This window comes from Atheta coriaria, unplaced genomic scaffold, assembly GCF_025399875.1.
Source record: "Atheta coriaria isolate IRGN ID8LTWV9N9 unplaced genomic scaffold, Caltech_Dcor_3.1 hic_scaffold_6_pilon, whole genome shotgun sequence".
In the NCBI taxonomy this organism is placed as follows: Eukaryota; Metazoa; Arthropoda; class Insecta; order Coleoptera; family Staphylinidae; genus Dalotia; species Dalotia coriaria.
In genome coordinates, this window is record NW_027045448.1 from 5,013,717 (window position 1) to 5,030,059 (window position 16,343).

Consider the following 16,343-nt stretch of genomic DNA (forward strand, 5'->3'; position numbering starts at 1 on the left):
CCGCTCGGCGGTGGCGGGTAATTATATTGGTGCAGCTTTTGGAATTTATTAAATGCATAATTAATGCGCTTAATTACCGCGCGCGCGCGGGGCCTGGCATATTTTCAGGCAATTTTATGTTAATCGCCGCGACCGCGAGCTACACGAGCATGTAATTTTAATGAAAGACTCTCTTGCGTGCGCGTACGCCTCAGAATCAGATCCGCGCGACGCGTACAGATACAACGCGATAAAAATGTTAAAAACATCATGAACCGCATGAGGCATTGTAACTACATCCAGCGCGCACTGTGATTAAAACCAACGATTAAATACCGATTCTTTACTTTGTATTTTGAACTCGATTAAAAACTAAATAGGTAAATAAATTTACGTCTTATAAAACATACTGACATCTAGCGGCAAATAGCTCATATTTATTTTATAAATTTCATTAATTTCGAATTTATTGCCGAAAATTGAATTCGTTGGCTTTGCAAGTTTATCGAGATATCGTAAATTAACGCGCTATCGCGATCTCACCGAAATGTGACTCGTGTGCTCGGCGCTCACAGAGATCTAATCAGTAATCACACTTAATAAGAATAAATTATTTTCGCCGCGCGCGACGTGTAAGCCCAAAGACTCAAACTGGTTCGCAATAAAACGTGTCCAATCAGCGAGACAATACATAAATCTTTGACACGTCGAATAAAACCAACTTTATTGATCTTTGACCTATAACACTAATTTTAATAAAAGCACAAATCACTAAATATCATAAGAATTTCAATAATTTACAATGACATTTATTTTCTAATAAACAAATATTTTTTTGTTTTTTAAATGAATTTTTAAAAATTTGGTTGTAATTTTAATTTTAAGGTTCTGAGGCCATGCGCTTACGTGTTATACACTCAAGTGACACTTAGAGGCGTGGCTTATGAAACTTTAAACTCAATTTACTAAAAAACTATTCGAAGTATTTGCAAAAAATAAAAAACATTTATTTTAATGAACTTTTTCTGATTTATTTGCGTTTAATATGCACATTCTGTACATCTTCATGGTGATGCTTTTTTCTTGCGTCTGCTTGTGTGAATTTGTGCGTTGTGTTCGTAGTTCGAGTTGAAGAGTGAGCAATTTGTTGGTATTTGAAACGAGCGCCGTATAAATCTAATTATATGTTATTATCGCTTTATTATCGACGTTTTTTTGTTCCTTCTCTCGTTGCTTTACGTGTATGCCTTCCCTCACTTTTTCTGCTTCGGCCACAGTCAATTCCACGCTTTACATTTATGATTTTATGTAAAACATTTGCGCTGAGAACAAATTGTTGAAATAATGAACGGAATGGACGCGCAAGACGTGATGATGCCACGCATTATTAGCCATTAGCAGTATTTAAAATCAACGTAAAGTTCGTCGAACGCTCATTTCAATGCCGCAACAATAAAAATTACCGAATACAAATCAAGTGTACGTGGAACAAGAACAAGGAAGGCGCAAAAAACGTCTTAAAAAGTTCACTGATCTTGCATTGCTTTGGATTCATTACTGATGTACATTGGAATAATAAAATAAATGTATTGTACAAAAACTGATTTCGTTTTGTTTTATTTTATTCCATTTCATTTCATTGCTGGCTTTTGTTACAGAAGACAATGAGGAATCGCAGGCGACGGTTCGAGGCGTTGGTGCACGATCTGAAGCCATTTCCTACCATCGCAACGGCGACATTAAACAATAAGGTAAAATTTTACGCTTCTCTTTTTCATTTAAGCACCTTAAAACGCAAACATTTCATAATGTTTCAAAGTTTCGAAATCGCATTTGTGAATCCTCTCCGGTTGCTTTTGTTCTCGTTTCTTTTGTTTTGTTCTACTTTGTTTGGTGTCGATTGTTGTTGCTTCGGCAGGTCGTGGCGACCCAGCATTTTTAATGGCGTTCGAATTAAAATTAAACTCGATTTAAATATTCCGAGCCGACGCCGCACGAATGCAAAGGAGAACTTAAATATAGGGTGCGTTGCTTGGCGGTAATTTAGACGTGTAATTTGGGTTTGTGTCGATGAGAAACTGCGACCCAGAGCAACAAAAATGTTAAATATTACAGAGAAGAGAAGAAAAGAAAAAGAAAGAGATTACTTAAGTCGAATTTGTTTTGGTTTTTAATTTTTAAATTATAGAACTTTCCGAATCAGATTATTTGAGTTTTTTTGTCAAAATCAAAATTATTTTTAAATTTTTTAATTAGGTATCTCCAATAGTTTTCAAGTAATTTTTATTTTAAAGTTTATTGGTCACGCCCATGTGTAAACTGCGCATGCGCGGCGTATGATTACTAGTGACACCTGTATCCGTCACGTATAAACTTTAAAACTGTTCGTGAATCGACTGAAATTCTTCTAGATGTGATTTTTTTGCATTACAATGTTCATAATTTGACCGAATCGAGCTGTTTCGCGCGTAACCATTGATTAATTGCAATTAGACACCGCATTCCGTTCTCCCACACACGTTCCCGTGGGTGCTCCACATCTCGGCCGCTTTGTGCGCTCTCCGCGAGCGCATAATTCGCGCCGGCCGAAGGTTTGTAAAACAACAATGACGCGCAACGTATCATTAAGTCATTAAGCGTTGCCAATTACGCCTGCAATTAGATTGCGCGCGGCGTGCGTTTACCGCCGATGATTGATATCGCCGCTAACATTTTCATAATTTCGAACGTGGCGAATTATTCTGCGATTTGATAAATATGATAAATACCTAAGTACTATCTATAAACACCGATAAAGTAAAAGATTTACGACTGCAGTTTTATCTTTTTTAAGAACTTATCTCTTAATAAATGATCTAGAATCGCATATTTGTAATATTAATTCAAAGTTTTGTATGATCAGTCTGCATATGTCACTCAGGACACTACACATGCGCATTGGTGAACTGGGCGTGGCCAGACAAACTTTAAGCCAAAAATACAGCCAAGTTATTAGAGTTTTCAGAAAAGTTCAAAATGCATTTTTTTCTAAATAGCTTAATTTACCACACGGAAATCATTACGTCAAAGTTAAATCGTCGCCAGAGGAGGTGAAGGGAAAGCCGTGCGCGAGAGCTCTCTCCGAAGATGAAGAGTCGATCAGCACTCTTCGCAGACGTTGGGAAATGTTACGTTACAAAATTGTAATTACACCCATATCGATTGGATATCGCTCGTTTTTCATACCTCGATCGTCGAACTCCTTATTATTACAGCGGCGATGCTTTCGGATGATTGATCTGCCATAGATCACGACCGCCAAACAGCAAACAACCGAGCTGGAGACCAATCAAAGCCTCGTGGTCATGAACGTGGACTTGAATCAAATTTACTCACTTTCTTGCAATTTGAGGTTGGAAATGTTAGAACGCTATTTAAAACCGGCGCCATCTATGTACAAATTACTGCATTATCGAATGCATGTTCCCATCGTGTACGTCGTGCTCATCAAAAATATAAGATTACCAATAATATTGATATCACTACAAAAAAAGAGTGAAATTATTTCGATTCGAAGATGATTGTGAATGTAGGCATATAAAATTGCAAAACGAACATCTAAATGTTTCATTTTCCTGTTTTTGCGCGGCGATCGAAGATTATTATGTGTATCGGTGCGTAATTTGTAAAATCCGAATCAGAACATGATTCGAAATAATTCGCATCGGCGTAATTGCAATTTGTACAGTTTTCAATCAGTTTCGTACCTTCGGCGGCGAAGAAAAACGAGCGACGCGCGCACCGCCGACGGACGCGAAGGATAATGGTGTGATTTATTTTCGCGCAGAAATCAAAGCGCATTAAGCCCCGAGTGCATCATGCGCGCGCACACACCACCGCAGCATCGGCAGCTCACCATTCGTAATTATTGATGGTAAACGTAATCTCGATCGTGATCGGAAATCCATTTCGTTTTTTTCCTCTATCGCACCGATATCGATTTCAAAAGCAAATCAAAACAACGAAAATTATTAAAATAATCATCAATCCATTGCAACAAAAGCGAAAAGGCTTTTTATTGTTCATACCTACACTTTTATTTCGGCCAATTTAATTTCACGATGAAAAATTGTGGGAAAGTGTGGGTCCAGATTGTTTTTCGCAGTAGTTGAACTGCTTTGAATTAAATAAATTTTATTTGCACATTCATAAAATGCAACTCAACGACGCGTAATGTTTTTAATGATTTTCATTGATTCAAGCGCGCTTTTGATTGTGGGAACAGGAAACTTTGTAGTTTATGCCACGCCCATACAAATGACGTATACATGAGGGCGTGTCCTATAAAAGTTTAAACTTATATTGTTCCAAAACTACTAACACTATCGAGAAAATAAAAAAAAGCGGAACAATTTCGATAAAATTTCTGTAATTTAGTTTTGAACTTGTTTTTTTTTTTTGCGAAAAAAATATGAACGTGTGTGGAATTGGGGTGGTGGTAGTGTTGGCAAGACGTGTGTATTTTATTTTATACGACGCGGGCGCCCAAGGAAGAGGGCGGCAAGTGTAAATGACATCATTATAACTGCAAAGTGGTCTCTCGCGCGTCTCCACGGTAACGCCGCCGGTTAAGGGGCGGTGGTGCGGGCGGGTTTCGCTCTCTCGCGCGCGCTAATGGCATACATGACAAGGGGACGGATCGATTTTTTAAATTTACTTCCGAATAAACAGCCCCGACTCAGAGACGCATGTGTGGAAGAGATAAAGATGAAAATCGCCGCGCTTAAAAAAAATCAATTTCTCGTTTTAAATAATTGATTATTTTTAAATACTCACCGTGGGTGCATGCACGTATCAGTAAAGGTAGCATCCATTGTTTCGAATTGTTAAACACATTGTTAAGATGCAATTTCACGCTATAAACAACCAGGCACACAATAACCGCGCGCGGCCAGCGCGAAAATATCAAATATATAAAATAAGCTCGAAAACATGCTGCAACGGCGAGAATATGTGCACCTGTGTGCGTTATTCACTTACGAAACAATAATAAAATCTATTGAATAGAAAAGACCTAGCGATATATGTATTTATGCATTGTGTTCGTCGCGAAATATTATAAATCACTTTAATAATGTGACTACGGCCACCACTTGCCAATATTTATCGTTTTACTTTTACACCCAAGCCAGGAGATAAGTAAAAGTTAACTAAAATCGAAACTTTTTGATTTTTTTAAATATCTTTATTAGTTTAAGAGTAATTTGAATTTAAAAATATGTAAGTTCCGCCTTTAAGTGTCATACGCATGCGCGATAGTCAGCAATAGCAGGCGTGGCTTGTAAAAGTTTAAATTTAAATTACATCAAAACTACTAAAGATATCGAAACAGAATAAAAGCTATATTATATAAAATGGCGTCGGGAATAAAATTGTCATCAAAAATTTCATTCACACAGCGTAATGGTTTCGTAACGATTCGCAACAATTGTTTGCAATGTCATAGTTGTCATTAGTCGACGACAACACCACAAAAAGCTCGCCGGACACAAAAGCTCATCACACACATACACAAAGCAAGCGAACGCAAAAAAGCGAAGAGTCAACTGAAGAATGCAAACATGTGCAGATAGTAGATACTCGTAAAAGGTGGAAGGTAGAATCAAAGTCCTGTGTGACGACGACTGACGACTTCTTGTCGTTGCTCTGAGCACACTATGCGCGCGCTCGGCGTTGTGTTATTATTATTAAATAACATTTTATAATGCGCGCGGTGCGGCGCACATCCGACGACGAGAGCGGAGATGATTCTTAATAACGTCCATCACACACATCAAACACGTGCTGCGACGTCAGGCGAACGCCATCAACTTCAACACTTGTACATTTCAACTCAGTAATAATATACAGGGTGTTACATAAGAAATAACACATAAAATATTAATCACATAGATTTATTAATTTAAAAAATATATTTAACAGATATTTATTATAGAAAAACTTAGTTTTGCTTTGTTTTCTTCAAGTGGAAAAGATGAAAGAGTCTGACGAGTGGCGTATAACAATGTTTGACTTATGATTCATGATGAATAAGTATGAGAAGTTGTGAGGCTTCATTATGAGACATGTTTCAACTCGTTTTCGAGTGGAGTAACATAGTAAAAACCAGTAGCAGTCGACGTTAATTTGAAAGAATATTTTGTTATTACACAGTTTAAAAATGAATTATTTTTTTCTATTTTTTTAATGTAAAAACGGTAATTTTTGGATAAAAGTAAAAATTTTTGTGGGTAAAATTAACTTTCTGGCAATAACTGAGTAATGCAGCCCCTTCTAACAATGAAATAACACCGGTACTCGAAGTAATAGAAACGAATTTATCATAATGATAATTGAAGCCGCGTACAAACGCGTTGCATATTAAATCTTGGAGTGTGTTGTAATCGTGGCGCGTAATGGCGGTAGCAGTTGCGTCTAATAGCACGGCGTAACTATCTGATATCTCGTAGGAATTAGATTTCGATGAGGTGGACTTGGCCGGATCGCAGTTACGGAATTAGAGAATTAGACTCGCACACACGCGCGCGTTTACCTGTAATAATAAGGCGGTGCACTCATTTCCATAATTGAGATATTACACATGAATAAAATAAAACGTATTACCGGATTACTTAATTTGCCTTGCCATAGTCAAATTACATACGTACGTATAAATAAATTTTGGTTATGCTTTTATTATTATTTTTAGAGAAAATATTTTCGGTTAAATTTTAACTTCTTGGCTCAGATTTCCAATTAAAAAACCTCATTTATGCACGCGCGCGCTCGCGCACCCGAAATTACAAGCAATTTAAATGAAGGAAAAAATCCCCCTGATTGCGTTTTCTTGCGCGTCGGGATAAATCCCGCGCGCGCCCTTGCGATTTCCGCCCTTAAGTGTCCGCTAATTCGAGACGATTTTCCACTATCGAGCGCCCGACGCGCATTTTTATTTGCCGCCCTCGCTGCCGTGATGATTTTTTTCTTCTTTAAAGCATCGCGTTCTAATAAAGTATCATGCGCACGAATAATTTTTATACGAATTGCCGCCGGTATACGGCGGGATGGGACGGCGTGTGGAAAAGAAACACTGCGAGAAATGATGATTCGCGTGTTAAATGTGCGCATTTATACGTTGGATTTAATTTCGTCGACTTAATTGGATTTTTGTTTGTTCATTCTTGACGATTCGCCACGTTTGCATCATTATACTGATATTTTCCGAAAAATACCGATCAAAATTATTTTAAATCTCCAAGGCAGGGATTTTTTTCTGGAGTTTCTAACAGGCTGTATGTGAATTACACCTTGCAACTTTACAATACTACAAATTACGATTGCAATCCCATCGCGGAAAATGGGAAAACGTGTGCGCAGGGAGCAAATTAGAAAATGAAAATTGAAATTACGTCCTACACTCTCGCACGCGGCCAACTAACTTGGAAATTACTTTTCGCAGTTCGTGTCCTGTAACTTTTATACATTAAAAAATTAATTTACACTGTGTTACACGTAGTCGCAAAACTAATTTTTAAGTTTAAAGTTATTAATTTATTTTTAGAAAAGTATCACTATAAATCTAACCTAATCTCACCCTAACCTCACTTTTTTTCACAAGTTTTTATCAATTTTAACAAATATCTAATTATTTTGAGGAAATATTAACGTGAAACTATAAAATAATCAAAGATTAAACATTATTACATCTATTTCTATAAAAAATCTGGTTTAATTTGCTTTTTTCAATCGATTTTTGCATAAATTTCTTTCCGAAACATTTGAAATTCGTGCTTAACGCTTCGTGCGAGAGTTCGTTGAACGTCGGCCCGACCCGAAGGATGCGCATGTGCGCGGCCCGGCGCTCGTCCGCTCGTCAGCGCGCCCGCTCCGATCATCTGTTCCTGCTGCCCATATACAAACACGCCAAAATTCATTAAATTGCGCCGTATCAAAGCCTAAATTCAAGTGATAAGTGCTACAAATACACCGTGTGTTCAAGTCGCCCTCGACACGACCACTCTACATTTACTACACAGCACGCGTAACGTATAAAATCACAAACTCGCGAACGTAAACATCGAACATAACCTCGACAACATTGACCGACGAGACTGACTCGAGCCTCAAGCAAAGCAGAACACAAACACACAGCGCGAATGTAAAACAAAACACTGCGGCGGCGTAACTTGAAGGTTAGGAAAAACGTTAAAATAAAACTCACGTTTTCGGAAACGTTAAAAATCGACATTGAACGTACACGATTTACAACGTTTAGATGCAGCAAGTAGTTTTACTTCCGTGCTTGCGTCACGTTTAATTAACTGTAGGCGAACAATTAAACGTGTTTACACAACGGTATCGTGCACGACAAACGACACAGTCATTAATCGCGTTCCTGTTTGAGAATGTTGGAGAGTGGTTCATGTTCAGGCAGTGCTAACATTTGTAGCAAGATTGAAGTCGAGCAGTTTTGCTATAAAGACGAGTCACCTTTAGCGATGGGTAATATCGGGACGGCTTATAGTGCATTTAAACCGCGAGCGGGCAGTTTGGCGAGGGTTTTGCTTGAGAAACAACGGGCCGATCAGTATTTGAGTAGTTATGATAAGAATCAGGTTAGTAATCAACGCATTTTACTATTATTCTTTATTTAAATCAATAAATATAAACTGTGGGCAGCCATCTTGATTTTTTGGGTAGCTGTGTTTTGCACCTAACCTATAAACATGATTAAATTAGTATTAAATGTTTATCTTAATTGAAATAATGCTTTTATTGGTCTTTTCTATCTTATCTAATCAGTTGTGTATTTATTCTCGTATCAGCCACCTGATATCACTCGGATATTAATTGCGTTATTTTCTTCGGTTTGTTGCGCTCGTTTCGTGTCAGTTGATGTATGATTGAAGCCGCGTAATGAACTCGAATGTGCATTCCCGGAGAACGGTAATCGATAGCCGCGTCATTGTCGGGGTGAGTGATTAATAATTAACGAAGGGATGTCGCGACTATTATTACCTTTCAATACAATACAACACAAAATAATTTTAGTGTTTAGATCGTTTTTTTTGGTATAAAATTGCGATATTTTTGTGCGAAAAACAATTTTTACAATCTCGGGGCGAATAATGATGCCTGAGCTGCATCGGAAAAGTTATGATGTAAGGAGCGCAAGGTTGTTAGTGTTTTACCCCTTATTATCTGCCGGAATGATTGTTCATGAATAATCGAAAGCTGTGCAAACTCAATTATCGTCGATACGGTGCCTTGGAGTGTGGAGAGTAGCCGAGTACCGAGTTCCTTCAGTCCTCATAACTTTTATGCGCCTCTTCCTCTTCGTCGGCTCCTCCCTGCACGTAGCCAGTGCACGCTAGACTGCTGGCGCATTATCATCCACTCATCATTAACAATATACGAATTATCTACTCAATAATGAATCATTATTTGCCCGCTGAATTATTCAGCCATGTCGGTAGGTAGCGGGGAAAATGGGAAATAAGGAATGAAAAGTCCGGTAACAATAATAAAAATCTTCCTAATTGGCAAAGAAAAAGAAAGAAAAGTGAAATACTTTGTATTTTATCCACTAGGCAGTAGAGTATCATTAATATTTAGCTTCTTGTTGTGTAAATCTTACATTATCTGCGATTTTATGCATTCCGAAAGAGAGTTTATGAGTTTGTGTTGTTTGTAGGTAAATTAATTCATATTTTCAAGAGGGAGGTCTATAATTATCCAAGCAATTAATTAAAATAATAGCAACTCAATGACTTTTGAAAGTCGTGCAGTTTGCAGGCCTGATATCGCCTGATATTTGCAATTATAATCATAATTTCCAGCCAGACTTACCTAAAACCCACTTTGGTGGGTATTTCCATCACTCTTGGCGGCTCGCTTCCTTCGCGTCGGTTCATTATACAGTATTTGCTTTGTGTTTCCACACATATATTTTCCATTTCGTGCTTTTAGCCTTGCGGTTGAGGTTGAGTTTTCCTACTTCTTCGTCCTTCCTTATCCGTGAAGATAATGAGGGGCGATATTTGTATTGTCGGACGATGCCGGCGACGACGGTGTAAGTAAATAGTGGTTCGTGTGGATAATTGCGTCTGTTATTATCGTGGAAAACGTATCGATAAAATAACACCGTTCCGCCACGCCGACGTGCACATTCATGTAATATCGACGTGTATATACGCCGCAACGGATTTTCTTCGCCCACAGACGAAAAATTAAAACTTATCTGCGTATATCACTGAGTCATATTCGCGTAATGTATTCAGGTTAATGAATTTTATTGGTGCGAAAGTATAAAATTTGAGTTTAATGGCATCGCCTATTGTTTAGTGATTGTTTTGTTTCGGCATCATGCTTGGAAGGAAGTTGTGATGTTTTGATGTCCGCTTTTGTTGTAACAACCTCACAATGACACGCCACCTTTTTGTCTTTTTTATTAGCGTAATTATTATTTGCCGCCGCGTTAGTTTCCACATATTATGACGTTCTCCCAACGCGGTGAAAGTGTCGTTTTAATCTATTTTTCTATAATTTACGCGGCGCACAACAATGCTACACATTATGCTCAATTTCATGATTTCATTAGCGCTCATTAAATTTCATTACATGTCAAACACATGCGCGGCGCGGAAATCGTAACAAAGGCCTTTTTATTTTTCAATCTTCTTCGTCACTTTTTTCCTCCTCCTTGTTTGTATGTTGTGTAGATATGTTTGGAAATGAAATTTCTTTTTCAAGCAACATGCAAAAAAATATATAAAAAAATAAAATACGTGTGTACGAATTTTGTGTGCTGTGTTTATAAAATATAAAAATTACATTTTTGGGGCGCCACTGTGTGGGTGTGTATGTATGTGAGGTTATTCCTTCCAATTTTTCTTCTTCGCGCTGCTCGCAGCCATCTTGCGCCCGGCGTTTTCGTTCGCTTATATGATGATGAATGCCCCTATCGCATACACAATGTATACACACATATATGTACACATACAGTATGTTTGTGAAAACTCATCATTTCGGCGTGCAATTTTCGCGCTCGAAGAGAAATTACTCGCAGTTTTCAGCCGGAGCATATTTTGCTGGATGCGGGGCGTGTTGTATGCGCACGTTAGACGTATTATGTTTTTTTTCGGGTGTTTTCTGGAGGGTCGGCGGGGGGTTGGCTAAAAGGGAAGGTACGTAACCGGAGGTTAGCGCACCTTTGGGACCGCTCGTAAAACACATCTCGTGACAAACTGCTTCTGCACAAACACACACACACGCAGCCACACATCGGTATCTTGAATTCTGGCCAGGACGAGACATTGGTCTTCTCCTGCCTGGAGAGTGAGAAGGGTGATGGGTTGGTGTGAGGCGTGTGGACGCGTTTTTAAGAGCGCGTGTGTTGTATCGAATGCCGGGTGGCGCGCTGCTCGGCCGAAGGGTAGTTAACTCGCAGCAGGACGAGCGGGAGACCTTTTCTTTTGGTTCGTGTCCTTGCGCGCGCCTGCATATATTAAACAGGAAGCAAGCCAGCGGTCCAGGGTGGTTGGTGGTGGTTGGCAGCCGACGCTAACGGGTTGGGCTGAATTCAGAGAGCTGGAGGAAAAAAAAAGTAGCTGGAAAAGTGTTTAACATGCACGGGCACGAGCACGACGTGTGCGCTGTGCTCTCCACTCTCGTCCTTCATCATTGTGTCTTCTCACTAGTGTGTAGTGTGTACTTTCGTAGGTTATGTGCCCAGAATTTGGCCTTAACTTTTTGCGCCGCAAATTGTTTTTGTTTTCTGTAGCAGCATGCTGCCTTTTTTGCGTTTGTGTTTTATTATTTTGTTTTGTTCGCAGCAAAAGTCCTGAAAATCGCGTATCGGTTTTGAATATATTCGTAATAAACATAAACCAAAAATAATTGGCGTATTGTGAGGGCACATTAAGTTTTTTTATTTGTGTGTGTGTGTGCTTTGTTTCGTTTCTTCATTTGTGCATGCGCCTTTTGCAGACGCTGGTTATTTTATTGGCATTGAGAAAGAGATGAAGAAGCGGAGCAAACCTGGGCCGAGAATAAAGCATAATAATGCGCGGATGCGAGCGTGCTGCTGGTGGAGAGAGCAATCTGATTTCGTCAAAAATCTAAATCACAAATCACACAAAGGGAGTTTTAGTTAACTTTGTGAGGTATGCGATTATCAACTTTTGCAATATTAAATTTAGTTAAATCCATTGTGAGAAATGTTCGTACGAAATGCAGAGAATTTTTTTTCTTCGTGTGTGTGTGTGTGAACGTTCATCATTGCGAATCGCGAATTAAACAAGCCTCATCTCGACTCGTATGAAGGCAGTGAAGATGTGTAGCCCACTGCTGTGCCCCGGAAAAGTTGCAAAATGAGATAAAGCAGAAAAGCAGTCGAAAGTTCTCGGGCAAAAGTGCAAAAGCGCAAGCGGCACAAAAGCAATATAGAACGAATAATGCGAAACTCTTATAATGTATTTCTTTTTCTCGTTTAGACATCTTTTCTTTTAGATACAGGCTGCGGCAGTAAATCTGCAGGCATATTAATATTTATGCTAACTGCTAAATTATTTTCGTTATTCATATTTTTTTGCTGAGAAATTTTTGCCGTCCTTGAAGTATGTATTTTTATATAAATGGGAATTATATTATGTGCGAGGCGTGCGCGCACCATGTAGCAGGTGGTTCTTTTCTTTTGAAGTATTTTAGGGAGCCGTAATGACGTTTCGGGAGTAATCCATGCATACACGAATCTTTTTCCCTTGCGCGCGCGAGCGCTACGTGCCTTCGTCCTGGCGACGCGCCGCACACACGTACATATGCATGCGCGTGCGTTCAACTTCTTTTACTTTAAAATTGGAGATTTTCTTCGTTATTTTCCTTCTCTCGCCCGGCGCAGGCTGGAAAACCGCCCTTCGTACAATTCCAACACATACGGGGTAAAAATTCTGCGTGTGTGTAGCAAAGTTATGCTTACTTTAAATTTGCGCAGAGTTCTAACAGAATACGCAACTGCGCGCAAGACTTGTGTGCCGTATATTTTTCACTACCATACATTTGGGAGGAATGTTTGTAAAATTTTGCGCATAGCTGTACGCATAGAATAGGTATGCGTCGTTTTTTCGTCGGTATTCTTAATATATGCGCGAAATCGTTCTCTCGGGCCCGGCCGGGTTCTTAGGGGATGTTATGTACACATGCGTGGATTCCTCGCGCGCCGGTTCGCTCTTAAGAGCTCGTAAAAAAGAAAATGCGTATTGATTTTCTTTTTAATTATGCGCACACATTGGAAATTGGATGATAGGGCGGGGAGAAACGACGAAGGGTAGTGGTGGTCGACGAATATATTCAGCTTTCATTCGAAGCACGGGCGCACGCACGAAAGCGTCTCGATTCATCCCGTTTTTTAAATCCCTTTTTTCCTTTAACCGGATACAGAAAATCACCCTCGGTCAATTCTAAGCGTGTTAGACTTGAGTTTAAAGTTGAATGTTTGAAGAAATTCAATCGATGAAATTATTTAATCATAGCTTTCGTTCACTTTTCACACAACATACAAGTGCTGCATAGTAAATTAAACTTTTTGATGAGTTTACAGAGGTTTTACTTGGGTTTACTTGCTTCGCTTTGTTTCACTTGGCGCATGTTGTAAATGTAGACTTTCAACGAACGTTTTAATTATGAATAATATCGTGTGAGCTGCGAAAGGGTTGAGGGGTTGCTTTAGTGGCGGTGTCATTACAGCGACCCTTCAGGCCGACATTAGTTATTCATTGCGACGAAGTGTTTAACGAGTCTCTTAACGGTGTTTAACACGCTAATTACACGAACAACTTCAACTAATTGCGTTTCTTTGATTGTTTCAGGTGAGTGTTGCGCGCGTTGATTTCCGAGAAATTATGAATGGAATTAATGGAACGAACGCTTCCAGGTAAACGCGATTATTCTCGGGAAACTCCGACTCGGGGGAGTGGAAATTTTAATTAAAATTTGATTTAAGACACAAACAAATCAGGAAACGTTGTGTAGCATGCCTGTAAGATTGATATTTATATATTTTAATTAATGTCGGAGGCAATTAAGGTTGCTGTGCTCTCACAGCTTCTCATCTTCGCAGATGCAAACCGCATAAATGTTGCATTTCGATGTGGGAACATCAAGATTTCAAGATTACTTTTGCATTTTTCTCGAATTACGGTGGACGGCCGCAAGCCACACTTGGCTTTATGATGAAAGCTTTTCGTATTTTGTGCATTGTGTGCGATAAGCGAAAACGAAATGTAAAATACCAAACAAAAAAATGCAAACACTCGGAGGAAAAAAGTGTAAACCACAGACAATTACTGCCTTTATCTTATTTCTTTCTTTCTGTGTGTGTGTGTGAGCGCGAATATGTGAATGTATGTTTCGGTGGCAGTCGTCGTCCTCGTCGTGGAATATTTGTTTTTTTTAGAGTTGGTTTTTTCTTCGCTTTTGTCCGCTTATTGCGGTTCGCTTTTCATCATTGCGCGAAGGGCGAAATATAACTTTATATGAGAAACCCGCAGGAAACAATGACACACGAGCTCTCGCGTAGGCGCGCATAGGCTTTTCGTTAAATCTTCGAGTGGGATTCACACATATGTGCGCGGCAAGGTTGGGGTGGGCGCAGGGTGGTGCAAACGCGGACGATATTGCCACATGTGAACCGAACGGGGTGGAAATGTGGCGGCTGTGAGAGGGAGTATGAGTACATTGGGGTTTGGGGGGCCCTGGCAGTGGCAATGTCTTCTTATATGTGTGAGTGTGTGTGCGAATATATGTGTTTGAGTGTTTCCAGCGCACCGCGAATTCTTTTCATCTTAAATTCTCGCGGATATTCAATAATCTCCGAGGGCAAAACAAAGCGTCATCCCCTCGCGTTCGCCGGCAGCACCACTCGCAGGATATATCAGCGTTATTTGCCTCCTTTCCTTCTTTACCCTCCTCTGCACTGTCGAGCGACGGTGTTTGTTGGTCCGCGAAGAAATTCTCATCCTCTCATCGTTTTGAATGTTTGAGTTTAAGGGATGTGTGTCAGTGTCAGTGTGTGCGTATGTATGTTCTCGAATGCGAATTTAAAATGTAGTGTCGGGTGCTTTCGGATGCTCAGGATTCGATTCCAATATACACGCGTGCATATAGAGCAGGCGGCGGCGGCAATGGTGGAATGCGCGATACATATATTTTTTACTTAAGAGGGTGGCGCCCGCAGGGGGCGGCTTGAAGGTCTCGCAAGCACAATATCACTGTGCGCCGAACGACGTCCTGGTCGCGGCGGCTGCTTAGTCCTACGAATAAGAAGTTGCGATGGTGTTAGGGGTGGTTTTTCGGTCGTGGTATATATCGAAATTTATGTATTCCCGAATACCTCGCGGCGCACTCGATCACATTTTGATTGCGAATGGAATAAAATACTTAGATATTTTCGTACTCACATTGGCAATATTGCAGAGTATAGAAAATACAAAATTTAATATTTTTAGTGATTTTTCTAGTGACTTGTATTTTTCGTTGGTAGCACTGTTATTAGTAGACTAGTCAGAATCATATCCAGACTATATGATGATAAATGCACGATTTGTTGTTAGACTTGTTCGATTTTAGCGTTTAAATAATTGATTGAGCGTAGATTCTCGTCGGTTCGACACATCACGGTTTAGTTGAGTCGCGAGCACATGTGTGCACCGAGAAAATAAGAAAATCGTCGGAAATTATACGAAATTACTTGGAAGCGCCCGCTCGTCGCGCACGTCAACGTACGACCGATACAGTTGTAAAATTATTGTTTTTACTTGTAATTCGAAGCGTAGAACAACAATCGAATTGGAAAATTGTTAATATTTTATATTAAAATACGATTTAATGCGATTCAACGTCGGAATTTCATAATACCGAGCATATTGAATGGACATCACATCTTGTAATCATATCAAGGCTTTAATTTAATTTATTAATTTTAAAATGAGTTTGTTTTATTCCGTGAATATTTTGTTAGTTGGTTTTGTTGGCGCTGGTTGGAAACTTTCAGCTCGACGTGCAAATGTGTAAACTTTTAAAAGTTTTAAACGATTTTCAAACATTACGTGATGCAACCACCCATCGGTCTATTACTTATGTGAAGATAAAATAAAGGCAAACTTCTTCGACTTCGATTCCGACTACCTTCGGCAAGCCGAAAACTTAAATAAACCTTCCGCGGCGCGCATTATGCGCTTGCAATTTTGCCACGAACTATCTACTAATGTGATTTCGTTTTATTTTCGTACGTAATTTAAATTTCTATTGCATGTGCAGCGCATTGTGCATGCAACGATAAGAATATATTC

General features: G+C 39.4%; 1 protein-coding gene across 3 annotated transcripts in view; it reads left to right on the forward strand.

The window, feature by feature from the left end:
* The window catches only part of LOC135793585 (protein-L-histidine N-pros-methyltransferase), a 74,688-nt gene that overhangs the window by 17,400 nt on the left and 40,945 nt on the right, over positions 1-16,343 (forward strand). Inside the window, exon 3 of one of the 3 annotated variants that reach the window (XM_065304598.1) lies at positions 1,638-1,730. In XM_065304598.1, coding sequence (XP_065160670.1) covers positions 1,644-1,730 — 87 coding nt within the window. In that variant the 5' untranslated portion in view covers positions 1,638-1,643. Of the gene's footprint in view, positions 1-1,637; positions 1,731-7,866; positions 8,613-8,895; positions 8,971-16,343 lie in introns of those variants that run through there. The other 2 variants (XM_065304597.1, XM_065304599.1) reach the window with 2 other exon arrangements.